The sequence below is a fragment of the Dasypus novemcinctus genome, chromosome 24 (assembly GCF_030445035.2).
Source record: "Dasypus novemcinctus isolate mDasNov1 chromosome 24, mDasNov1.1.hap2, whole genome shotgun sequence".
Classification (NCBI taxonomy): Eukaryota; Metazoa; Chordata; class Mammalia; order Cingulata; family Dasypodidae; genus Dasypus; species Dasypus novemcinctus.
This window is the reverse complement of record NC_080696.1, coordinates 2799196-2824982: the sequence shown is the minus strand read 5'-3', so window position 1 is coordinate 2824982 and position 25787 is coordinate 2799196. Positions and strand designations below refer to the sequence as shown.

Below are 25787 nucleotides of genomic sequence, written 5' to 3'. Positions count from 1 at the left end.
GGCGGCGGCGTGGGCCGTCGGCGCCTGCGCACCCGGTCACGGGCGCGCGCACGGGGTGGGCGGGGTCCTCGGTCCAGGGCGGGGGTCCCGGCCGCGGGCCCGGGGCGAGTCCGCCGATGGCCGGGCCCTTGGCCCCGTCGACCGGAGAGCTCCGCAGCGAGCCTCGTGGGGCGGGAGGCTCGCGGGCTCTCTGACGGGTACGCGGGGCCCCGCCCGCAGCGGGACCGGCCGAGCCAGGCCGCTGACCCCCGCGGCCGCCAGGGGGCGCCGCGGCCCGCGCGGGCCTTCCCGGAAGAGGCCGGGGCCGCATGAGCCCGAGGGCAAGGTCCGGCCCCGCGAGGAGGCCGCGGCCTGGAGGGGCGCCTGTCACAGGGCAGCTCCCTGGGCCCGGGCCCGCGAAGCGGAACCTGGAGTGGCTTCTGGTCGCCGGTTCCCGCAGTGCCACCTCGCCAGCCCCTGCGGGTCCAGGCAGCCCCATCGCCAGCTGTGCCTGCGGCTGCTGGACCTGGCCGGGCACTGCTGACCGCTGTCTCCCTCTCTAGGCTCACCGTCACTCAGTTCTGACCCCTGGGCGAGGCCTCACAGGTAGAGACGAGGCCGGGAAGGCCACTGCCCGGCCACCCACACTCGTGCCCTCTCCTGGCCCGGTGTGCTGTGCCTCAGAGCCCCCCACGGTGGCTCTTCCCTCTGCTGGATCGCCCTTCACCTGCCTTGTTTTTGTCCTGAGTCGTGTGTGGGCTTGTGGAAGAAAGGGGAAGTTTAGGGCCATGTTGTCCCTGGAAGGAAAGCTAGAGGGTGAAACACGGGATGAAACACAGGCGACCCCGCTGCGGGCCCGGACCGTGGTTGTCCTCCAAGCGGAGGGACGTGCTTCCAACAGCCAGAGCAAGCGCAGGTCCCTGCTCCAAGATGGCAGGAGGGAGCGAATGGGGGAAGCACACCTAATGCAGACTATGGCCGACGATCCACAGGCGCTTAATGCCACACCCATGCAGTGTCAGTAATACGGGAGTATACGGGAGCAGTGAAAATGTTCTAAAATTGGTTGTGATGGTGGAGCCACAACTCTGATTATGCTGAGAGCCGTTCATTGCTTGTACACTTTGAACGGGCTGTATGGTGTATGAATAAAACTTAAAAAATAAAAGTGTACTCAGGGAAGCGGCTGTGGCTCACTCAGTTGGGCTCCCGTCTGCCGTATCCCAGGGTTCGCATCCCAGGGCCTCCCTGTGAAGGCAGGCTCGCCTGCAAGTGCTGCGGAGTGCCAACCAGCCCACACGTGCTGCAGGGAGCCAACCCAGCAAGGTGACATAACAAAAAAGGGAGACTAGCAAAAATACAGCAGAGCATGCAGCAAATGGACACAGAGAGCAGACAGCAAGCAAGCCGCAAGGGGGGGGGGAATAAATAAAAATAAATATAGATGCAGAAAAACGTACAGCGAATGGACACAGAAAGCAGACAGCAAGCAAAAAGTCACAAGGGGGGAGGATTAACAAAAAACACTCAGACCAAGGCTTCAGGGCGCCTTCCTGCCTGCTCTGCCCATTGGTGTTCGGCTGCCAGCTGAGCACCGGGGCGAGGGCCTCCTGTGGCCACACCGGGGGATCGTGCCCGTCTTCACGGGGCCAGCCGCAGGGTACGTGTGAGTCAGCCACAGCGTCCTTGGCTGAAGACAGGAATGACTGAGCAGGGCAGCCCCAGGCAGGGCTCTGGGAGCCAAGGCCTTCAAAGGTGCCGCAGGCGTTTGGCCACAGGTGTAACAGCAGAGACGCTGGGAGGTGGCGGAGCGGCCCAGGACCAGGGTGCGGCTTCAGCTCAAGCAGCGGGAGCCGGGCGGGTCCGGGTCCCCATCACTCTCGTCCAAGCTCAGGTCTGCCCTGACCACGGGGCCGCGGGGTGCCCGGCCAGGCCCACCTGGCATCCGGTCTCAGCGCTCTGCTCGGGTGGCAGGGACACCCCAAGGCCCCGCTCCTGAGGGACCAGCCTGGGGTGCGGTGCTGTGAGCGGAGGCCCGAGCCTCTACTCGGGAGGAAAGTGGGGGTCCAGCGGAGGTGGTGTCCCGGAGGGGGTGGGAGGAGGAGGAGGGGCTGCGGGGGCACGGCCTTGCCTGAAGCCTTGCGGGGGCCGCTCCCGGCGCGGGGAGCCTGGTGCTGGGGCCCGCGGTGCGGCTCCGGCTGGCCTCATCTGCCCGGGGGCCTCGCAGTGCCCTGCCTGGCAACACCTGAGGAAAACGCTTTATTCTCCCCAAGCCTTACAGCATGAAATGAGTAAATAAACGGTGGTATTCTCACAGTGGACTGGAACAGGCCTAAGGTTGAGGAAAAGCCAGATATAAAAGTTTGCACCCCAGGTAACCCTGTTAACAGAGAAGGGGCAAAATCAGGCAGCCGGTCTCGCTGTCACAGGTTAGCTTGGTGGCTGCCCTTGGAGGGGGGCGCCAGAGGGGCCTGCGGGGCCCGCGTGGGACTCGGGCTGGGTGGTGATTATACGGCTGGTTCACTGCGCACAACGTGAGAAAGCTGGTCGCTGGCGGGCAGTGTGTGAGTAACTCAGCAAAACTTTAAGCCACACAGGGAGATGTCGCCAGCTCAGGCCGGCCGGGAGCTCTGTCACCTCCTCCTCCAGACATGCCACGTGCCTCCTTCACGTCCATCCAGGGACTAGTGTTCCTCTAAGCTGGCAACCGTTGACCCTGAAGTCTGGTTTTAAACCGTGAGCTAAGAATGTGCTAGAACCTTTCTGTGAGCTAGACACAAGGCTTGAGTTAGGACATATTGAGATTTTTAACGGGAAGAAACTCGGGGCACAGCCTCTCGATTGACAGGCGACTAAACGGGCTCAGGTGTCCCCGCCGTGGCCACGTCACAGCCCAGGCTGGGTGAAGACAGTCCCAAGAGCCCCGGGGCGTGGGCGGTGCTGCCCACAGCGGCCAGCATGGGGAGGACCGGCTGGGAGAGGACTCGGTGGGGGAGGCTTGGACAGGACTGCAGGGGATGGATGTGGCCTGAGAGACAGAGGCAGGCCACTCATCCTGCAGGGCCCTCCTCCTGATGGTAGTTTCCAGCAGGTTCTGAACAAACAGGTGCAGCAGCCAAAGCAGAAGATGTAGAGAGACAACAGATCGGGGAGTGGGAGGACACAGGAGGGGTGGTCTGGGAAGGCTGCATGGAGGAGGAGGCACCTGAACGGGCTTCCTGGAGAGGATGCAGTGCAGCAGCTGCCGCTGGCAGGGAGGGCATTCTGGGTATGGGGCTAGATTAGGGCAAACGCAGGGAGGGCAGAGCGCAGCAGCCCGTGCTCGTCCTCCACCAGGACTCCAGGGCCTCGGAAACGCCTCGGCTGCTCCCCTGGAAGGTGGGGCACTGCGGGCGGGGCCTGAGCAGGAGGGGGCCCCGGGCGGGGCCTCGGGAGGACTGTGTGGGTTGCCCCTCCCTGACTGTTCCCCATGGCCCTCGTTGTCCCCGAGGTCAGGCGGCAAGGCAGGAAGGAGCCGTCCCCGACACCCCGGCGCTGCGGCAGTGCCGGCCCCTAGCCCCCTGGGAGCGCGCACCGCCTGCTGGGAGCAGGCAGCCCCAGGCGGCCCGAGAGGTGGGCACCGTGGGGCATCTGGGCACGTGGTGGGACAGGCCCGTGGGAACCTGCGACGGCCCGTGGCCTGTCCAGAGTCGGGGCAGGGGGTCGGGCCTTGGGCAGCTGGGAGCTCGGGGACAGCCCGGGAGCTTGGAGACCGGCCCCCGGCCGCTCCTGGAGTGGCCAGCCCTGCCCTGGGGACAGAGCAGGCTGAGCGAGCTTGGGGCGATGCGCTCGCCCTCTCCCAGGCCGCTTTCCACAGCCGGCACCAGCTGCCCCGGGTTCTGCTCACACCCGGCCAGGGTCGGTCACCCCCGAGGCAGCCCCATTCGCCCTCACAGGCCCACGGGCTTTGCAGACGAGGTCAGGCCAGCTGCTACCCATCCCACGTGAGCGGACCACAACGGGGTGGAATCGGCCGGCCCGAGGCCGGAAGCACTCGCTGGTCAGGCTGTTCAGTCATTTCTCAAAGCACAGAGCAGGAAAGGAAAGGAGAGGGGACCTGCCCTTCCTGCCGTCCGGGCAGCTAAGGTCAGGGGGCTACAGGCCAAGGTCGGGCCATTCGTGCCCCTCCCTGCCCCTCCCGGGACCACCTCCAGGGGTCCCCCTGTGCCGGGACCAGCACGGACAGAGCCCAGCCGCGGCCCCTGCTGCCGCCTCCACGCCCACTGCTGGACTTGGCTCCTGGACTTGTCACCAGGGGCTCATTCACATGCAGACGCTGCCCCCACCTTTCCTGGGAATTTTACTGTGTAATATTTAACACAAAATTTCCCACTTTACCCACTTTTTTTGCCCTGAGATGGCTCCCTCGTCTGTCTGCTTGTTGTTTTATGGTGTTGTCTGCTCATTGTTTGCCTTCTTTAGGAGGCACCAGGAACCAAACCCTGTGGGAGGCGGGCGCTCAACTGCTTGGCCACATCCACTCCCCTTGACTGTTTTTAAGTGTCCAATTCAGTGGCATTAATTATATCCCCAATCTTGTGCTACCATCACCAGTGTCCATTACCCAAACTTTGTCATCACCCGAAATAGAAACTGTACCCATTGAGCCATCGCTCGCCGTTGTCCCTGCCCCCCTCCAGCCTTGGGTAGACCGTCTGTCTCTGTGAATTTGCCTGTTGTAGTTTATGAGAGTGGAATCGTAAAATGTTTGTCCTTTTGTGTCTAGTTTATTTCGCTTAGCATCATGCTTCCAAGATTCGTCCATCTCACAGCATCTGTTGGAACTTCATTCCTTTTTGTGACTGAATAATATTCCGTTTTGTGTGTGGGCATGGTTAGTTTCTCCATCTGCTGATGAACCATGGCGTCGTGTCTTCCTTTTGGCGATTCTGGCTAATGCTGCTGTGAAAGCTGGCGCACAAGCATCCGAGTCCCGTTTTCAGTTGCCTTGGTGTGGAGTGGCCAGTCATATGGCAATTCTAAGTTTAACTTCTGAGGAACCACCGCACCGGTTCCCGCAGCGGCTGCACCACATCCCTGCCAGCCGTGCACGCGGATTCCCGTCTCTCCAAATCATCACCAACTCTTGTTGTTTTCAGGTTTTTAAAAATAGCCGATCTAGGGGGTGTGAAGTGGAGCCTCCGTGTGGTTTTGATTTACGTTTCCCTGGTGACCGATGATGAGCGTGCCTTTTCATCTGCTTCTTGGCCATTTCTGCCTCTTCTCTGGAGAAGTGGCTCATCAGGTCCTTTGCCTCCCTTTTAATTGGGTTGATGGTCTTTGTGTTGAGTTGTAGTTCTGTCCCTCTTCTAACCTAATGCCTTTAGGCTGGTTCTTTGCCTGACGCCCCCCGAGCCCGCCCTGACCCTGGGCAACGGCAGGCAGTCGCTGTGGGCAGCCCCTGTTGCAAGAGCTCGAGCGGCGCCAGCTTGTTTGATCTTTGAAGGAGGGGCTTTACTAACCCCATTTTACAGATGAGAAAGTGGAGACACAGAGGCCGAGGGACTTGCCTGATGCCACACAGGTGCTGGGACCCTGACGAACGTGTGCGTGTGGGTAGATTTCAGCCTGCCCGTGACTCCCCCGTGCCCACCCGGGCCCTGGCCGGGGCAGCGTGGCCTCCGCCCACCCCAGCCCTGCTTCCTCTCCACCCCCGCCCAGAGCCCCATCCGACCCTGACCTGACAACCTCCCTCCCCAGGGCTCCCAATCCCAAGCCTGGAGCTCCCCTCCCCCGGCCTGTGGAGGCCACCCTGGCAGGGCCCCAGGAGGACAGCCCGCGTGTGATTCGTCCTTTCAAACGGAGCGCTTCCTGCGGGCCGCGGGCCAGGAGGCCGAGGCCACGTGAGGCCCCCTCCTCCCGCTGACTCACGGCCGCGGGTGCCACCCCTCCCGGGCGGGGCGGGGGCCATCCCGCGTCCCAGCCACACTCCCTGGCACCCACACAGCTGCTGCGTGGGCAGGGTGGGAATGCGTCCCCACCTTCTGTCCCACGACCAACCGTCTTCTCCGAGCACTGACCCGTGAACTTGGCGGCGTGGCTCTCCCAGGGCGCGGCTGAGGGGCGGCGCACCAGCCCCTCGTCCTTGCTGCCTCCTAATTGCTTCCAGGCTCTGCACGGCTGGCCGTGGGCCTCCTTGTCCCACGTCTTTTCTTTTTCCATCACCAGTCGGTCTGTCCCCTGTGGGTCACCCGATGCCTGCGCGCTCAGTTCCCCGGGTGAGCACTTTTTAGAAATGGTGAGTTATCTAGATGGCCGCGGGCTGTTCCCGGCCCAACTCGAGCCGGTGGATCCCAGCCGGTGCACGCAGGGTCACCTCCTCTCCTTCAGGAATCTGACCTGAGGGCAGTGGACACGTGGGAGTCCAGGGGTATGGCCCTGAGCCCCTGCTGCCTCCACGTCGGGACATGTCATTTCAGCAGCCGACGGGGGCACAGCCCTTTGCTCCACACAGCAGCCAAGCGTTCTGGTCGGGAGGGAGCACTCGAGCATGTTTAGCCCTTTGGCAAAGGGAAGCCTCAGGCGCAGCTGGCGAGAAGGTTAGCCGGGAAAGCCACCTCGAGGAACCGCGTGGAAGGCTCTGCGGCCGAGGGCGCAAGGACCAGCAGCTGCCCCGGGCGTGCTCCCGCCCAGTGCAGGAGTCCCCAGCAGTCCCCAGCAGGAGAGCACGCGTGGAGGCGTGAGCATGGGGGCGGTTCCGCGATGGTGTGCATTTGTCACAGCTCCGAAGTGCATACTTTTGAATTTGGCTGTGTGTAAATTATACCTTAATTTTTAAAAAGTTAACAAACTAACAAAGGAACAGAAGGAAAAAGAGTGAAGTGAACAATTCCATTTGTGGTATGTCCCTCTCCTGGAATATTAAACGGCAATGAGAAAGAAGCAGCGGCCGCTCCACGCGCCGGCCTGGGTGAACCGCAGGCGCTGCACGGTTCACGTTGCGCGAAAGGAGCCTGGCACGGGCGTGTGCGCCGCGGGATCCCGTTTCCACGAAGCTCAAGAACCGGCGAGAGGCCTGGCCAGGCAGAGGGCCGTGGCCTGGGGCCCGCCCCGGCCGGGCGGCGCCCGCTGCGGGCTGGAGAGCCTCCCGAGCGGGGAGCGGGTGCCCGGCTCCGTGTAGGCTTAAGATGTGTGCCCTTGGGGGATGCTGATTTGTCCTCAATTAAGAGGAAAACCTCCTTTAAAATCGTCGTTGCACAAGCCGAGTGATTCAGGCAGTGCAGGCTCGCCCGGCCCGCCCCTGGGCGCCCGCCAACTGGGCCAGGCGGGCACAGGCCGGCCCTCCTCGGCGTGGGTGGCAGCTGGCGCGGCTCCCGGCCGTGCTGGGGCTCCTGCCCCGGCCCGAGCGCAGCGGCCTGGAAGCTGGCCGGCGGCCCAGGATTTTAAACTGCCTCCCGCCGGCTCCTTTTCCGCGTGAGCATCCGGGGGGAGCTGTAGCTTCTCTCGCAGGGGGAAGGAAGGGATGTTGTGGCACCCCGGCCAATCCCCTGAGGGTCCCAGCCTGAACCCGGAGCCGGGAGGGAGCCCCAAGGAGCCCCCTCCGCAGGCCCGCGCCCTCAGTGGGGAAGACCCTTTGTCACTGGGCTCGGCCGAGCCCCAGGCTCCCCGGGGGGGACTGAAAAACCACTAAAGCAAAAGTGTCTGGAGCTCACCAGGTGCCCGGGAATCGCAGCTGTGACCCTGGGAGTGGGCTGGGGGGACAGACATGCCACTGGGAGCAGTGCTCTGGGAGCACTTGGCGCCTCGGCCCTCCCATGCGTGGCCAGATCCCAGGGGGGCCCCCACCCCACAACGTCCTGGCAGGCAGGGGCCCCGCTGTGTGCCCTGGGGCAAGTGAGCGCCCTCTCTGGGCACCCCGCCTGTCTTCCTCCTCAGTGAGGCTGGGGGGACTCTAGAGACCACCTGAGCGTGGGGCAGGACGGGCTAGTCTCGCCGGCGAGCTGGGCGTGCCCTCCCTCCGTCTTGGGGCTGCCCAGACATTTTCCCTCTTCCAGGTCAAGGCCCCTTCCCAATAGAAGCTGGCCTTGGTGGCGGCAGCTGCCTGCCCGGGGCCCCTCTCCGAGGCCCGGCCACGCACACCCTGGCCCGCCCTCCGTGGCACCCTGGCAGGGGGGCTCTGGGCCAGCTGTGAACACGGGGGCTTGCGGGCCCTGCAGGCTCAGCCCGGGGAGCTGCGCCCCCTGCTGCTGGGGCGGGAAACAGCCTCCGTCTTCCCATCTGCAGAATGGGGCGATCACGCGCCCCCCGGCCCAGGATGGGGTGATCACGCGCCCCCCGGCCCAGAGCGCAGACGAGCCCGCGCTCGGGAGGGGGTCACCCGCACACCCCCCGGGGTTGGCGCCTGGAATGGTTCTTCTGCGTCCACACCTCCCAGCCGGGGACCCCGGGCTGCCCGTGGGCGCCCCAAGAAGAGCAGGCCTCCCCGGCGGCGGGCAGGGGCATCCGCAATCACGTCTCAAAGGAGAAAGCTCCCGAGGACGGCCCGGCGGGGGAGGGGCAGGGAGATGGCAGGGCTCGGGGACACAGCTCGCCACACGGGGGGCCCCGGCTCTTACAGGGACCCCTGGTATGAGGGGCCGGGAGCCCACGGAGTTTATCCCAAGGAGAGGGGCGCCCCAGGCAATTCCTGAGGAAAGGGGCGATGGGCTGGGGGTGACTCTTGCCTTCTTGGCCGGGTTTAGAAAGGAAGGGCCCCGAGGGGCTTGGGTGGATGGGAGGGGGCAGGGGCTGCGTGTGGGGTCCTGGCAGGTGCGGCGTCCAAGATGTGGCCAGAGACCACGAGGCTCCTCCCCGGGGAGTCCGCCCGCCCCTGCTGCCCCCGACCCCCCACCCCAGGACAGCAGGCGGGGGCTCGGTGGGTCAGTGCTTTATTGAACAGGTCCTTAGTTCCAGCCCCGGCGCATCTCGAGACTCGGAATCCAGGGGCCCTGGCGGAGCTGCTCCCTGCCAGCCCTCGTGGACGCTGCCGGCCTCGGGTGTAGACGCCCCTGCCCACACGGCCACGTGGCCTCCTGCCGCGGCTGCCACGTCACCTAAGTGCTTCCAGCTGGCCGTGTGCGCCAAGTGCGAGTAGGCTGCACCTCTGCCCCAAGGTGCCTCCTAACGAGCGGGCGCGGCTCGGGCGGGTGAGCCCTGGGGGGGTCGTGCACGTCTGAGTCTCTAACCCCAGCTGGGGGGGGGGTTGCAAAACCTCCGCCTGTGGATGTGTCCCCTGGGACCGCACAGCCTCAGACAAGCCAAGCATGCAGGTAGCACCAAACAGGAAACAGTAAGAGCTCAGGTGACGCTGGGGAGGCGGGCAGGTGGGGACAGGAAAATGGGCCAGAGGACCCCGGGCACAGGCGGGGCAGGGGCCGTGGCGTCCCCAGCCTCAGTGGACACGTAAACAAAGCCCCTAGAGAGAGGGGACTTCTCTGGACACGGGAAGACAACGGGTTAATCCAAACTAGGAGAAAAACAGCAAAAAGGCTCTTGTCAGACATGAAATAGCTGCCGAGAGGCGGGAGGCCTGGGCGCTCGTTGGGGCGGGCGCCCGACACGGCCCGGGGAGCTGCGCCCTGGGGGGTCGGCCCCGCTCACTGCTCCTGCAGCCGGCTGCACAGCTCCCGCCGGCTGCGCTCCCCCGCCCAGCTGCGCGTCTTGAGGCGGAAGGTCTTGAGCTGGTCCCTGAAGGCCTCGTGGTTCATGGGCCGGTAGTCCTGGGGCTCGCAGAAGGCCTGGGGCGGGTGGGAGGGGTCAGCGGGGGCCGCCGCCCTCCCCGGGAGCCCCCCGCGGCCCCCCGCGCGGTACCGGGTGCTGCGGGAAGAACTCCTTGTAGCCGCCTTTGAGGATGTACATCTCGGGGTAGTAGAGGCTGGGGTAGTCGTTGGCTGCGCGGTCTCGCTCCCTGATGAAGCGGCACCTGAAGCGGCGGGTGGGGTCGGAGCTGGGCGCGCTGGGGCCCGAGGAGCCGCCGGGGGGCCTCTGAGCCGAGGGGCGCCGCCCGAAGGCCACTGGGCACGGAGGGGAACCAGGGCCAGCACCGCCTGGGGTGGGCCGCGGGGGCTCGGGCTGGGCAAGGGGCAGCACAGGCCGAGCGCGCTGGACGTGCCTTGGGGGGCGGGGGGCGGCTGGGACGGGGCTCCGGGCTGGCCCAGGCTGGACTGAGGGGGCCCCGGCAGAGGCTGGGGGCGGGTGGGCGTCTCTGGGTGCAGACCCCAGCCCGTGAGGCCCGGCCGGAGGGGAGGCCGCGGGCAGGTCTGCCACGGGGGTCCCGGGGAAGGAGCTGCGCCGAGGCGCGGGCCAGGAGCAGGGCTTCAGTGGAGCAGTCAGCGCCGAGCGTGGGCAGGCCACGCTCCGTGGCCCGGGCAAGGGCGCAGGGTGGCAGGACAGTGAGCGGGGAGGGGAGGGGGAGGACGGAGGGCACGGGAAGGGGGCGAGGCCGGCTCCAGGCCCACGTGCAGCACAGGCGCCCTCGCCGGCCGGGCCGAGCCGGACTCACATGCGGGGGCCGCGCTCCGACGAGAACTCGCAGTGGAAGACGAGGATGACCCTCTTGCCCAGCGCGCAGGGTGTGATGGGGCTGCGCAGCAGGAAGGCCTCGGCGTCGCGCTCCAGTGGCAGGTTCACGGCGGTCTGTGGGGGCGGCCGGCGGTCGGGACCCAGTGTGGGCCGGGGACCCCCCGTCCGCCGCCTGCCCCCCCCCCCCGCCAGGTCTCACCTTGATGTGCCCGCCCTCGTACTCGTAGGGGTACCTGCAGTCCACCACCACGAACCTCTCCACGAGGCTGCTGAACTTGCCCGCCAGCAGGGCTGCCATCTGCAAGGGGCCGGGGGCTGGGTCCCAGCGGGTCCGGCTGGCAGCAGGGACCGCCCTGCCCTCCCACTGGCCGAGGACGCAGCCCGGCCCCGGGACGGTGGAGGCCCGAGAGCCGGCCCGTCTCCCTGCTCACCGTTTCGGGTGAAATGTACTTGAGGTCTTGGTGTTTCCCATCCACGGTCTGTAGCAGGAAGGCCTGAGGGTTGGGGAGAGAGAGAAGGCCCAGCGGTGAGGCCCGCAGCCGGGCAGCCCATGCTGGCTCACAGCCCAGGCCACGCCCTCTCTGGCCTTCAGCTCAGGGACTCCAAGAGCAGCCCCAGGCACCTCTGGAGTGACACCCTGGGAAGGACTTCCCAGGAGAAGGGGAGAAGGGGGTGGAAGGGACCAGCCTCCTGCCTCCTGCCCACCCCCAGCCTGGGATGGGGTGAGCCGCTCTGCGTGGAATGTTCTCCAAGCTGGAGGCAGAGCCGATGTCCCTGTGGACGCGGCGGCCCCTGCGGACGCAGGCCACGTGAGAACAGAGGCTGAGGAGAGGCGGCAGGGCCCTCTGGGGAGGGGGGCCCGGGCAGCTCCTGGGCTCCGGGTCCCAGCCGGTCAGCGGCCCGGCCTCCGGAAGTCCCAGCCGTACCTTGGAATAGTCCCCGATGAGCTGGCGGTGGTCGCTGTCCAGGATGCTCTCGATCTCATCGTGACACAGGGACTTGGAGCGGAGAACGCGGGCTTTCTGTGGGGCCGGGCGGGAGGGGACAGTGGGGCGAGGCCCTGGGGCCCTGCAGGTGGCCCCTCGCCCCGACGCCTGGGCGGCCCTTGCCCCTCGGCCGGCTGCGGGCAGCTGGCTGGGAGGGTGGCCCCGGGCCCCAGCCCCGCTGCTCCGGGCCCACCCTGGGGAGGGGCGCTCACGGGCTCCTGGGGCTCCTCCTGCTCCCCGGGAGGGGGCCCGCTCCTCCTGCGCTTGTTCTGGACGGGCCCGTCCCTGTCCTGGGGCCGCTCCAGCCTCTTGAGGATGGGCCGGATCACCGCGCAGGGCATGGACGGGGAGCGGAAGAGCCGCTGGCACTTGCTGAACATGACGAGGTCCTGGGGGCAGCAGGGGGGTGAGCGGCCGTCCCCACCCCTCCCCGCCCTCCCATCCCCCCACCCCCACCCCAGGTGTCCACCAGGCCCACCTGCTCCTCTTCTTTTGCCGAGGTCCTGACCAGTGGGGCGCTAATGAGGCTCTCCATTCCCGGGGACACTTCCTTGACATCCTGGGGCCAAACCACAAAAAGGCGGTGGGACCCACCGGCACAGACCCCCTGCCGCACCTGCCTGGCAGGCCCCGCCGCCCCGAGCCCCTCCACGCGGCAGCCCCGAGCCCCCCCGGAACCGGCTCCCTTCGCACGGCCCAGGGCCCCGGCTGTGCCTCAGTGGCCTCGAGTTCTGCTGACATGGGGACGAGGCCCAGCTGGGAGGGCCCGGGGGCGAGCCGGATACCTGCAGGTCGCTCTCTAGGATGTCCACGAAGCCGTCGTCGTCGTCGTCGTCCTCAGGAGCCCCCTCGGCGGGGGTGAGCGCAGGGCGGCTCCGGGGCAGGGGGCTCCACTCCTCCCGCTCAGGGCTGAGGCGCTGTCCCCGAGACAGGCAGACCCGGCCTCGTCAGGGTGGGGGCCAGCGCCACGCCCCTCCGAGAGCACCAGCCCCCCGGGTGCCTACCATGAGGTCAGGGGCTGAGCTGGGCCTCTGGGCAAAGGCCCCCCGGCAGCCGGCCCAGTCAGCGGCCCACTCGGCTGCCGCGAGGGCGTGGCTGGGGGGCGCAGGCCTCCAGGGCACCTTGAAGACGAGCCCCTCCTGTGGGCAGAGGGGGTGGTCAGCGGCCGGCCAGCCCCCGGTGCGCCACCCCCCCCCCCGTGGCCCTCACACACGTTCTCCTTGTCCTCCGCGGGGCTCCTGGCCGCCGGGCTCTTCCTCCAGCCGCCTGGCGCCTGGCGCTTCGGGGAGTTAGTGACGTCCCCCAGCACGGGGCGGTGGTCCAGAGACCTCACCTGGAGGGCAGGGGTGGCGGGGGCTGAGGCTGCACTCCCGGCCCGGCCCCGGCCCCTTCGCCCCCCTGCCGGGCTCGCCCTCTGCCCCCCCTGGAGCCCCGAGCTGAGGGGGTGAACTCACAGGCATGGACCGGGCGCGTCTGATGGCAAACCGCTGGCTGCAGGAGGAAACGGGCAGGACAGGGCTGGGCGAGGGCTGCCCTCCACCGAGCCCTGTGTGCCCCCAAGGGAGGGCTGGGGGGGTGGCACGCTGCCCGAGGAGGGGCCCCCAGCACTGACCTTTGGATGAGCCGGCTGGCCGCCTGGATGGCCTGTTCAAACCTAGGAGAGAGAGGGCCCTGCAGCCAGCGGCTCCCAGCCAGCCGAGCCCAGCATCCGGCCGTGGCCGCCAAGGCTGGGGCCAGCGCTCAGGCCAGCAGGGGGGAGGGAAAATGCATAGGACGGGAGGAGCCTGGGAAGGGGGGTTGGGGTCTTAAGACCACCTAAACGGAAGAGGCCACTGGGAAGGGCGGTGATGGGGATGGGCAAGCCACAGGGGCATGCGGCAGCACCCGTTGCCCGCCTGCAGGCCTTCCACCTGTATGCAAATCACCTCCCCTGCTGCGTGGCTGCAGGGCAGGCACCCATCCATCCCGGGCTGGCCGGCTGCCCCCAGGCTGCCCCACAGAGCCCGAGTGGCAAATGCTCAGGGTCACATCCTCTCCTCCCTCCGACGGAATTTTCCAGGACCGGGCCCGGTCCCGGTCCCACCCTCCCTCCTGCCGTGGTCGAGGCCAGCAGGCCAGGAATTCCAGCAGATGTTCCTTTGGAGCTGGCAGCTTTCTGGCTCCAGCCCCGCCCCTGGCTCTGTTACCGGAGACCACCTGCCACTCAGGGCTTTTGTGCGTCTATGCACACACACACAACAGCTTCTTTCTGAGAAACTTTGTGTAACTGTCAAAGCAGGTGCAGAGGTGGGGGAGGGACACCCAGGCAGCTGTACCCCGCAGCCCTGGCTCACAGATGCCCGCCTCATCTGCTGGGATTCCCAGCTGCACCTGCATCTTGGGGGCTGACGCAGGTCCAGTTTCGATTGTGTTGTCTCCAAAAACCAACCTGCCGTCTGCCCCACCCTGCCCCATTCTCTCCGCTTCCTGTTTGTGAACAAACCGTGCCACCCAGCCCAGTCTGATCAGACACTGGAGGAACGACAGCCACTGCCCAGAGCCGCGGTCCCCAGCCGCCCGCACGATGGGGCAGCTGCTTGGGCCCTAGCAGCTGGGCGGGAACAGCTGTGCCCTGGAAGGCCCCCTGCCCGCCGTGGGGGAGGGGCTGCCCAGAGCCCCAGCCGCTGGCTCCACGCCCCTCAAGAGCTGCCTGGTGCAGGGGTGGGCCTGAGGCTGCTGATGGCCAAGGATGGCACCAGCCTGCAGGAAACCACGTTGTCTGATGTGGAGCACGTTTGAAAAATGGAGTCCTTTGGGCCGTGTTTTAAAAGTGCGGTCTTTCAGAAGAAATAAACCCGGGTAAGAAAAGGAAGGGACGCGCACTGGCACGTGGACCGTGACGGGCTGGCTGGGGCGGGCCTCCTTGGCGCCCAGCGGCTGCTGGCCCCCCTGGCCAGGCCTGAGCCCACCCCTGGCCCCCTCCAGGGGGGCAGGCCCCTCTGCCGCAGGGAGCCGATGCCGGGCCGGGGAAGGCTCCTTTTCCCCAGTGAGGGCGAGCGTACGTAAGAACTGGGGCTCCCAAAGGCAGGTGGAGGGGACCCCCCTTCTCTACTCACGTCTGCTCTGCCGTCTGGGGGTCCACGGGGCTGGGGGAATCCATGCCAAGGCCTGGATGGGTGGGGCAGAGCACCTTGGTTTGAAACTAGCTGCATTTTCTGCCTCCTTTCCCTGCCAGTTCCCACCCCTAGTCAGAGGAAAACAAAACAGAACAACCACCTGCTCCTACTTTAGAGCTTCACACGTTTGAAGAACCGAAACAAAGCCCACCCACGGCCCGCACTGTCGCTGCGGAAACGCCTCGGGACCGGCTTTTAAAGCACAGCCCTTGGTAGGCATTTTCCTGGAACTCGTGTAAAACGAGTTGCTCTGGCAGAGACGACACGGAGGGCCCTACTCGAGCCCTTCTGTCCCGCCGGGCGGCCGGGCTCAGCCCTGGTGCGGTGTTGAAGGCCCCATGGGCGCCCCACCCTGGGCTGGGTGTGGTGGGTGCACAGAGGTGTGTCTTCCTCCAGCCGGGGGACCCACCAGGTTGTGGGAAAGCTGCTAAGCTGATGGGCAGGAAGTCGGGGGGTGCAGGCAGCCCCCAGCTCCCTGCCCTGGCGCCCGGGGGCCTCACCTGCATCGGAAGATTCGGAGGCCTCCGAGGACAACGAGGACAGGGACGCGCGCCGGCTCGAGGGCAGGCGTGTGCGCCGGGAGCGGAAGGGCAGGCTTCCACCCTGACTCTCGGGCGTCTCCCTGAGAAGGGAGCAGGGGCCCGGGGAGGTCGAGGTCACGCCGGGCAGGGGGCTGGCTGCCCGGGTTCCCACCTGCCACCCACCTCTGAAGGCACCCAAGTGTCTCTGGGGGGTGGGTTTGGCAAGGGTCCTCCTGGGGGCAGGGGGGAGGCAAACCCAGGGCGAAAGCCAGAAGCCTGGGCTGGGGCAGCGGAGGAGTGACGGTGGGGGGGCCCCCCAAACTCTGCAGGCGGCCGCCCACCAAGAGGAAAGGCTGGGGAATCCCACCAGGCCTGGCAGGCTGGCGCCTGGCAAGATGGGCACTTCGTCCCTGTCCAGGAGCCGGGCAGAGATGGGGGAGGGCAGGGGCATGGGGCAGGGGGCCCAAGTCCGCGCAGTCGGGGCATCCCCTGCCTGAGGCCAAACGGTGCAGATTTGGGCGGACCCAGCGGGAGAGCCAGGGGTAGGGGCATCCCAGACGCCTGTGCAGGCGAGCGCAGGTCACCAGAGGGTGTGGGCAGCGCAGCCCCGGCCTCGCCCCCTTTCCCGGGCCCCTGGGGGCGCCCCCCCCCCCCACTGGGCTCCATCCCGGGGTCCCCGGGGGCTGGGACCGCGCCGTCAAGCGGGCCCCGTCGCCCGCCCGGGGCTCCCGGGGCGCCTTACCTGCCGAGCCCGGCGAGGTCGTGCATGGTCCGCGTGAGGCTGCTGACCGGCGAGCCGACGGCCGCGCGCTCGGGGGACCCCAGGAGGCTGCGGGCGGCGCGCCGCAGGCCCGGGAGGTGGCTGGGGCGCTCGGCGCCGCCGCGCACGCCGGCCGGGCTGGGACTCGAGCCCGACGCGGGCTCCGGCCGGGGCAGCTCCATCGCGGCCGGAGGCAGAGGCTGGCCGGGGGCGCGGGGCGCGGGGCGGCTGGGGGCGCGGGGCGCGCGGGGCGGCGGGGGGCGCGGGGGCGCGGGGGCGCAGGCCGGGGGTACGGAGAGAGCGGGGGAGAGCGGCGGGGTGGGGAGCGGGAGGCGGGAGCGGAGGCACGCCGGGCCCAGCCCCGGTGCGGGAAGCCTCCGGGCGCAGCTGCCACCGCCGCCTCCTTATATATTCGAAAAATAACAGCGGCCGCGCCGCCCGACGCCGCCAATGGGGGCGCGGGGCGGAGGGGGCGGGCCTGGGGCGGGGCCAGGGGCGGGAGGCGCGGAGGCTGCTCCGCCCCGCGGCGCGGGGATCGGGGTTCGCCCCCGGGGTCGCGCACGCCCCTCGCCCGCGCGCGGGGAGCCGTCCCGAGCAGCCCGGCCCCTGGGAGCGGCGCAGCTGCACGGTCCCCGCGGAGACGCCCCGGGCCAGCGCCCACCCTCGCCGGTCCCGGGAGGCCCCGCCGCGATTCAACGTCAAGTGCAGCCCAGCGGGAGCCCCACGGAGGACGCCCCCGGCTCGGGGAGACCCCGGGCCCGCTGCCCGCGCAGGCGCTCTTCGTCCCCGTTACAGGCGGCGACGCGGAGGGTCAAGTGACTCGCTCAAGGCTCGAGGCTGGGCACAAACTGCCCCGGTCCCTCCGACCCCCGCCTTCCCGCCCCAGCGCAGGGGTGGGGCGGCGCCGGGGCCCCGCGGAACTGACGGGTGCGCCCGGAGCTCCCGCGTTCGACGTGACCCCCAAAGAGCTCAGCTTCCTCGGGCAGCCCTACAGGAGGCACCGCCAGGGTTCCAGCAGTGGTGGGGTGGGGTGGTGCCAGCGACCACGGGCCCGGGTGGAAGTGACCAGAAGCCCGGGTGGAAGTGACCAGAGCCCTGGGTGGAAGTGACCAGAGCCCTGGGTGGAAGTGACCAGGGACCCGGGTGGAAGTGACCAGAGGCCCGGGTGGAAGTGACCAGAGCCCTGGGTGAAAGTGACCAGGGACCCGGGTGGAAGTGACCAGAGGCCCGGGTGGAAGTGACCAGAGCCCTGGGTGGAAGTGACCAGGGACCTGGGTGGAAGTTACCAGAGGCCCGGGTGGAAGTGACCAGGGGCCCGGGTGGAAGTGACCAGGGGCCCGGGTGGAAGTGACCAGAGGCCCGGGTGGAAGTGACCAGGGGCCCGGGCGGAAGTTACCAGGGACCCGGGTGGAAGTGACCAGAGGCCCGGGTGGAAGTGACCAGGGGCCCGGGTAGAAGTGACCACGGCCCTGGGTGGAAGTGACCAGAGGCCTAGGCGGAGGTGACCAGGGGCCCCGGTAGAAGTGACCACGGCCCTGGGTGGAAGTGACCAGAAGCCCGGGCGGAAGTGACCACGGCCCTGGGTGGAAGTGACCAGGGGCCCGGGTGGAAGTGACCAGAGGCCCGGGTGGAAGTGACCAGGGGCCCGGGTAGAAGTGACCACGGCCCTGGGTGGAAGTGGCCAGAGGCCCGGGCGGAAATGACCACGGCCCCGGGTGGAAGTGACCAGGGGCCCGGGTGGAAGTGACCACGGCCCCGGGTGGAAGTGACCAGGGGCCCGGGTGGAAGTGACCAGAGGCCTGGGTGGAAGTGACCACGGCCCCGGGTGGAAGTGACCACGGCCCTGGGTGGAAGTGGCCAGAGGCCCGGGCGGAAATGACCACGGCCCCGGGTGGAAGTGACCAGGGGCCCGGGTGGAAGTGACCACGGCCCCGGGTGGAAGTGACCAGGGGCCCGGGTGGAAGTGACCACGGCCCCGGGTGGAAGTGACCAGGGCCCCGGGTGGAAGTGACCAGGGGCCCGGGTGGAAGTGACCAGGGGCCCGGGTGGAAGGGACTCGCATCAATGGCGCTTCTCCGACCTGGTGCCGCTGGGGTCACCTTTAGTCAGTGCGCTCTGAGCACCGGGAAGCAGCTCTGACGCCGAGCCTTTTCAGTGGTCCGCCCACCCCCAGCCCGGCCTGCTCTCCTGGGGCGAGGCCGCCAGGCCGCCCCCAGCAGCGGGTGGGCAGCGGCGAGCAGCTTTTTTACCCTCCTCCCATGGAGGCCGTGGGCGAGGGGCGCAGCGCAGAGAGGCGGGAGCCGCAGCCTCAACCTTCACCCGCCCAGGAGCCGCGGGCGGGGCCGGGGGCGCGGTGGGCGGTGGACGGGCAGGAGAGAAGACCCCAGCCCCACCGGAGAGGGCCGGCCACCTGGCCTGCTGCCGCCTTCCGCCCGGCTGCTGCGCCGTGCCAGGCGCGTGCTGCGCTGCGCAGCCCTGAGGCTCCAGGTTGCTCCGCCCTGGGGCAGGGGTCCAGGCCTCCGGCCTCTCTCCGCAGCCGAGCCCGTGGCCACCGTCAGCGCCCGGGAGCCGCCGGGGGGCCGCACCCCAAAGACCAGAAAAAACCTGCCCTGAAGGTTACGTTTTAAGAAGTAGCCGCCACTGTCCCCCACAGCTCCACAGTGCATCGGGGTGGGGGTGGGGGCGAGTTACACCCGTAAGCCCCTGGAAATTCGTTCCACAGTCACGGTCCCGCAGGACCTGGGCCGCACGGGGTCCCCCCAGGGCTTCCCACAGGCCAGCTGTGTGTCGTCCCCGATCACCCTTTGCAGATTCAGCCACAGACGATGTGCTCCATTAAAACAAAAAACCAGTCAATAAAAATTGGTGAACTTAGTAAGCGAAGAAAATGTGACATTGGTGTGGAGAACGTGGCCGTGGTGGCTGCTGGGGTAGGGAGTGGGAGGAAGAGATGAGATGTGGGGGCGTTTTCGGGACTTGGAGTTGTCCTGGGTGGTGCTGCAGGGACAGTTACCGGACACTGTATGTCCTCCCATGGCCCGCTGGGTGGAACGTGGGAGAGTGTGGGCTGTGGTGTGGACCATTGACCATGAGGTGCAGCGGTGCTCAGAGATGTACTCACCACGTGCAATGAATGTCTCGTGATGGTGGAGGAGATTGTTGCTATGGGGGGAGGAATGGAGGGAGGAGGGTGGGGGGTATATGGGGACCTCATATTTTTTGAATGTAATATTAAAAAAATAAAGACAAAAAAGAAAAAAGAAAAAAACATTAAAAAAATTGGTAAACCTAAGGTAAACCATGAACTGTAGTTAACAGTACAGTTATAACATCCCCATCAACTGTAACAAGGTCCTGTGGCAATGGAAAATGTAAAAATGGCAACAGGTAGGTGGAAACTGCATTTTCTGCATCACGTTTCTGTAAACCTACAACTTCTCTAAAAAAAAAGGTTGAATATTTGCAGCCATCCTGGAAGATGAGCAGGAAGCTGGTGACCAGGCTGGCACTCCGAGCCGCAGAAGTCCCCATGTGCCCGTGGAAACGAACGCCCGGGCACGGGACCGCCCACCTCCAGGGGATCTGGCTGGAGCCCGCGGCCTTGGCAGAGGAGGAGGGAAAATTACCACATTTGTAAAAGTTCTGGAGGCCTCTCCAGGCTGGTTCGCACACTCATCTCCTTTGTGAGTCTAATTTTTCTACCTTTTTTTCCGTCATAGCTTTTTTTTAAAAAAAGATTTACTTATTTATTTCCCCCCTGCCCCCTTTGTTTGCACTTGCTGTCTGTTCGTTGTGTGCTCTCTGTATCTGCTCATCTTCCTTTTAGAAGGCACCAGAAACTGAACCCGGGACCTTTCATGTGGGAGGGAGGTGCCCAATCGCTTGAGCCACCTCTGCTCCCTGCTTGTCGCGTCTCCTCATTGAATCATCTTGTGTCAGCTTGCAGCACCAGCTCGTCGTGTGGGCTCCCTGTCTTGTTCGTCTTCTTTAGGAGGCACTGGGAACTAAACCTGGGACCTCCCATGTGGTAGGCGGGCACCCAACTGCTTGAGCCACATCTGCTTCCCTTTCATGGCTTATTACGAGCTAAATGTTGTTTAAAAAAGAAAGAAAGAAAAAAGAAAGAACTGGCACCCAGCACAAAAAATTCAGACAAAGGAAATACAGGACCCCCTTTCCAGAGGCAGCTGCTCTTATAAAGCCACTGTAAATATCCAAAGCAGTACAGAGAGAGCTGATGTACGTTACGGATATACCACGACGGTATATATTTATTTAATCCCCATTTAGGTTATTAGCTTTCATGAACAACGATGCAGCACACAGGCCCTTGGCGTCCACGCACCGGACTGGCCTGTCTGTAGAATGAATTCTGAAGAGGAACCGCGGTTGACACCTCCTTCTCCTTTTCTAGAACTTCGTCTCCTCAAGTTTTTGCTTCCCTCCCCTCTCTCAGCACCAAGGTTAGCTTCTGACCCCACCTCACATCTAGAGATTTCTCTTAAAGAAAGGATCACAGTGCACAGAGATGTATGTTAGTGAATCACTGTTTTTTTTTACTTCATTTCAAATTCAAAACAAAACAGGAAAAAGCAGCTCAGCAAGCTCTGGAAGCATTATTCCTGAAAAGTTCTGTGTCAGCACGGCTAGCTCATCTAATTCCAACAACTAGTTCCTCTAGTGTTCTGAAAGGTGCACAGACGAACACAGATCAGTTAAATAGTCAAGCTCTCCTCGTTAATGAAAAAAATGAAGAAAAAAGTGCTTAATCGTATTCAAAGCTCACAAAACCAAATCCCATATTCTTATTTTTTTATCTTTAGTGTTAATTCAGTACCTTTGGGAGTTCCCTCTATTCTCTATGTGACTTTACTGGGATCTGGCTTGGGAGTCAGGGCCTTGCCAGTGGGTCCGACTTTGAAATTTGTGCTCCTGAGTGTGATGGAGAGGGACTCAGGTATGACCTCTCTATGCTGCCTCTTCTGTCACTTTTACTGAACCAGTGGTTGGCGCTGGGGTTGGTGTATGCTCAGGAGACTTGAATCTCTGGCCTGTCCACCTGCCAGTTGGGCCCTGAGCCTCAGCAGAGTTGTAACACCTACTCTCCGGTTCGTTGGACTTACCCAGATTAGCTAAAAGGGAGCTGAGGATGGTCAACCACCACACCAGGGAACCGAGAGAGTCTACAACTGAAAGCAGGAGAATTCCATCCATCAGCCATGTGGGATCTAAGCCCCCTCTCGATTTAGAGGTGGAGTGGACATTGCTATCTATAGCAGTTTGATATGGTTATGAATTCCAAAACATATGTTGGATTATGTTTGTAATCTGATCTGTACCTGGGCATGATTGAGTTATGATTAGGGCATTGAGTCCCCACCCACCAAGGGGTGGGGCTCACAGATTAAAGGCCGGCAAAGGACAGAGCTGAAGGTTTCAGATGTTGGAGTTCTGGAGCTGGAGTTTGATACTGAAGTCTTAAGCTGGAGCCACGGAAGTAAGCTCATAGAGGGAAGAGAAGCCAGCCCCAGGAAGAGAGGAACCCTGAACCCAGAGAGAAGCAAGACCCTGGAAGGGAGCAATCTAGGAAATCTGAACCCTCACAGACATTGGCAGCCATCTTGCTCCAACAAATGAAAATAGACTTTGATGAGGGAAGTAATTTATGTTTTATGGCCCGGTATGTGTAGGCTCCTACCCCAAATAAATACCCTTTATAAAAACCAACTGATTTCTGGTATTTTGCATTAGCTCCCCTTTGGCTGACTACTACAGAATTTGATATTGAGGAGTGGGGAAGTGCTTTTGCAATTACTGAAATGCTGGAATGGTTTTATAGATGGGTAAGGGATATTTTTTGGAGGAATTGTGAGATCTTTGATGGAAACAGTCTATAGTGTTTTAAAGAGACTGTTGATAGCAATTTGGATGCTAAAGAGACTTTTCGTGATGCCTTAGAAGTAAATGATGAAACTATTATTTTAAACTGGAGAAAAGGTGATCTGTGTTTTAAAGTTGCAGAGAACTTAGCAAGATTAACTCCTGGTATTTTATGGAAGGTAGAATTTGAAAATGGTGAGCCTGGACATTTAGCTGAAGAAATTTCCAAAGTAAACCTGGAGAATGTAGCTTGGCTTCTCCTTGCAGCTTTTAGCAAAATGCTAGACGAGAGAGATACACTGAACTGTCAGGCACAAAGAAAACAGAAACTGATTTTTGAAATTCCAAGCCTCAAGTTCCCAGATGAAAGAGCCGCATTGGAGGCCTATAACTAAACTTGGAACTGGTAAATCAAGATTGAAGATGCAGTTATCTAGGAAAGACTTCTGGAGAGTCTTACTGTCTGATGGCTTGGACCCTTGCTTCCTGCATGCTAAACCAACAAGGTTTTTGAGAGAGCTGTATGAAGAAAACCACTGTCAGCCTGGAATAAAAAGGACATGGAAAGGAGAAATTGAAGAAGAAACAGCTTTAAGAGGAAAACCATGGAAGCTGAGATCTGGAATTAGGACATCACCTTGGGCCAAGAGAGGAACCCCACCCATGTGTACAGAGAGGGTGAGTTTGCCCCAGCAGTTGAAGAGGGTGGATGTTCCTGTCCCGTGTTCTGGGAGAGTTTGGCTGCCCCAGGGTACGGAGAAGGTGGAGCACATTTCCCAATGATTAGGGCAGTTAAGGTCAGCACCCCACAGGTATGAGAGGGGTGGACCTGTCCCCCAAAGGTTAGGGAAGGCAACTTGTTGCTCTGAGAGGATTGAGCCTGTTTGCTAAAGGTTAGGGGGAATGTTGTCTTCATATCACTGTACAAGGGGGGGGTTAAGACTCTAACCCAAAGATTGGGTAAGGTGTGGCAATCACCCCAACAGTCTTGGAGGGAGAGGTCTGGAGCTTGGGCCACACCCAGATGCTTGATGAGAATGGAACCAAGAACATGGCCACTGGGCAAGCCTGTGGAAAGGGTGGGTTCCCATAAGGCCCCAAGGAGAAAAAAACCATTGTCTTAGGAATGACTCTCAGACTGAAATCAAATGGAGGACGCTCTGCAAGTGTACTGAACTGTAGAGGACTCATGACTCATGACTCATGTTTCCCTCCCAATTTCTCCTTATTGTAAGAAAATGTTTATCCTTTGTCTGTCCACTTGTATATTGGAAACATAAATTGTTTTGTCAGTTTCAGAGGTCTATAGCAAGACTGGACTTTGCCCCAAGATAAACTATTTCTTAAAATTGATTGTGATATGATTTAGTACTTGCATTGTTACTGATTTAAGGTTCTTTTCGAATATTGTAACATCTTTTTGGAATTCAGAGGTTGGAGTATAGCAGTCTGATATGGTTATGAATTCCAAAAATACATACTGGATTATGTTTGTAATCTGGTCTGTACCTGGGCATGATTGATTTATGGTTAGGGTGTTGTGTCCCCACCCCTTGGTGGGTGAGGACTCACAGAGAAAAGGCATGGCAAAGGACAGAGTTGAGTCTCCCTTTGTTGGGTCATCTTGCTGCTCCAGCTCTCTGTGGGCACGGGCCATCAGCTCTCTGCACATGTGGGTGAGCCTGCCTTCACAAGGAGGTCCTGGGACATGAACCCAGGGCCTCCCATATGGTAGACGGGAGCCCAATCCATTGAGCCCAGCCACTTCCCAGAACCTCTTATATTTTTTAATGTAACATTTTGTATGATCTATGTATTTTTAAAAAAGAAAAGGTTTTTAAAAACCAGTACCTTCTTTGCTTTTGCTACAAAAATATTACAATGTTAACTATAGTCTATAAATTACATTAGTAAGTATATATATGGATACAAATATAACTAGTAAATATTAATAACAAGGAAACATGGGGACCTCGCTGGGGGCCATCAGTAGGGGAGCAGCTGCAGAGGGGCAGGGCATCTAAACTCTGCAACACTGCAGCCTTTAAAGATAATGGGCAGTGCAGGGGGCATGCCTGGCACCTGGCAGGGGCTCAACAAATAACTGATCATTGGATCAAGCACACATTGGGCTCCTCAATTGTAACAAAGAATTCCTAGAGAAAAAGAAGTTTGAAACCCACTGATGTGAATATTTATTGACATGAAAAGATGTTCACAGTGTGGACTACAAAATAGTATGCTGAGTGTGATCCCATTAAAATCAATATGTGTTGGGAAGGGGAAGTGGCTCAAGTGATTGGGCTCCTGCCTACCATATAGGAGGTCCAGGGTTTGATTCCCAGGCCTCCTGGTGAAAGAGCTGGCCAGCGCAGAGAGCTGGCCCACGCAAAGAGCTGGCCTGCATGGAGAGCTGGTGCAACAAGATGACGCAACAAAGGAGACACAGAGGAGGGACAATGGGAGACACAGGGAACCAGGGAGCTGAGGTGGCTAAAGAGATTTTGTCTCTCCCACATTGAAGGTCCCAGGACTGGTTCCTGTGCCGCCTGAAAAAGAGAAGACGAGAGGAGACGATAAGCAGGCAGAGAGAATGCATGGCGAGTGGACACAGAGAGCAGAGAGAGAGCACAAAAATACAACAGGCTGGGGGATAAACAAATAATAAATAAGTAAAAATAAAGCCAATATGCATAGAAAAATATTCTGCAAAGGTATTCTCCGAGTGGTGGAACCAAAGGTGTTTAAACAAGGGAAGCAAGGGAGGGAGAGAGGAAGAGAGGGAGGGAGGAAAGAAGAGCCCACCCAAACACCCACTGACTATCAGCCAGGATACACAGGAGGGTCATAGGTGCAAACGATAAAACTTGCAAAACAGACACGGTTTCCTGAAGCTTTCGGGAAAGAGGCCTCAGCCAGGTGGAGCAAACCCACGGGCCCAGGAAAAAGTCTCCTGTTTCCTTCTGGACCCTGGCTAGCTCTCAGGGGTGGGGAGGGTCTCTCGAAGGAGACACAGAACCCAGACGCCTTGTTGAAGACTACAAATGTCTCATAGCCAGAAGATTCCCTACGCCAAGTTAAAGGACATGTGGCAGACAGAGAGAAAACATTCGCAAAACTTAATAAAGGCTTTATATGCAGAGCCTATGAAGAGCTCCTAAAAGTTGAGAAAAAGAAACACAAGAGAAAATGTGCAAAAGACATGACTGGAAAGTTCATGGGCGCCAGATGGCCTCCCAGTACGTGGAAAGATGCTTCGCCTGAGGGAAGTGCTCCCTGCCCCTGGCTTTCAGCACCCACACCGGCCTGGCCCTCCTGGGGAGCTACCTGCCCGTCTTTTCCTGAGCCCCGCCTTGGCCCCCTTTTCTTCCTTGTCCACACCCACTTGCTTGGCGCCTCGTCCAGCTCCTGTGCCTGTCCCCGGCGTCACAGCCTTCCCCCGCCTGCTGTTGTGTTCCTCTTCATGCGACTCTATTTTTAAAAATCCTGCAACGCATTCATTGCTTGTTTACTGTCATCATGGTGACATACGCTTAACAAAACATTCCTCATGCTAACCGCTTTCAAGCATCAAAGTCAGTGGTGTGAATTACATTTTCAATGTTATGTGACCAGTGCTGCCACCCATTACAAACACGTTCCCATCACCCCAAGGGGAAACCTGCACCCACTAAACATGAACTCTCCAGGCTGCACCCCAACCCTGGCCTCTGCCACCCTGTAATCTATTTTGTCTCTGTAAATTTGCATATTGAAATGTAAATATAAATCAACTTATAAAGATGAAAATAGATTGGTGGTTAGGTAGGGCTGGGGAAGGACTGCTAAGGGGTGTGGAGTTTTTCTTTTTGCAGTAATGAAATTGTTCTAAAATTTTTGTGTGAATGCACAACAACATTATGGTTATACTAAAAGCCACTGATTATACACTTCGGATAGATCGTATGGTGTATGAATATATCTCAAT

The 25787-nt window shown here is 61.9% G+C and overlaps 1 protein-coding gene and 1 long non-coding RNA gene across 2 annotated transcripts; one reads left to right on the top strand and one right to left on the bottom strand.

The window, feature by feature from the left end:
• The first annotated feature begins 5909 nt into the window (after positions 1 to 5909).
• LOC139437523 (uncharacterized) lies at positions 5910 to 7221 on the top strand. Its single transcript, XR_011647388.1, has 2 exons — positions 5910 to 6256; positions 6438 to 7221. It is a non-coding gene; the product is annotated as an uncharacterized lncRNA (long non-coding RNA).
• A 1653-nt stretch (positions 7222 to 8874) lies between these two features.
• Positions 8875 to 16320, bottom strand: CDC25B (cell division cycle 25B). The gene is made up of 16 exons (XM_058287484.2): positions 15923 to 16320; positions 15160 to 15281; positions 14600 to 14651; positions 13117 to 13158; positions 12959 to 12995; positions 12718 to 12837; positions 12509 to 12643; positions 12290 to 12421; positions 11983 to 12063; positions 11717 to 11893; positions 11445 to 11540; positions 10950 to 11012; positions 10718 to 10816; positions 10499 to 10632; positions 9808 to 9919; positions 8875 to 9734 (listed from the first exon to the last, which is right to left on the bottom strand). The coding sequence occupies exons 1-16, from the start codon at positions 16120 to 16122 to the stop codon at positions 9594 to 9596; spliced, it is 1743 nt and encodes a 580-aa protein (XP_058143467.1). The 5' UTR covers positions 16123 to 16320; the 3' UTR covers positions 8875 to 9593.
• Between the last annotated feature and the right edge of the window lie 9467 nt (positions 16321 to 25787).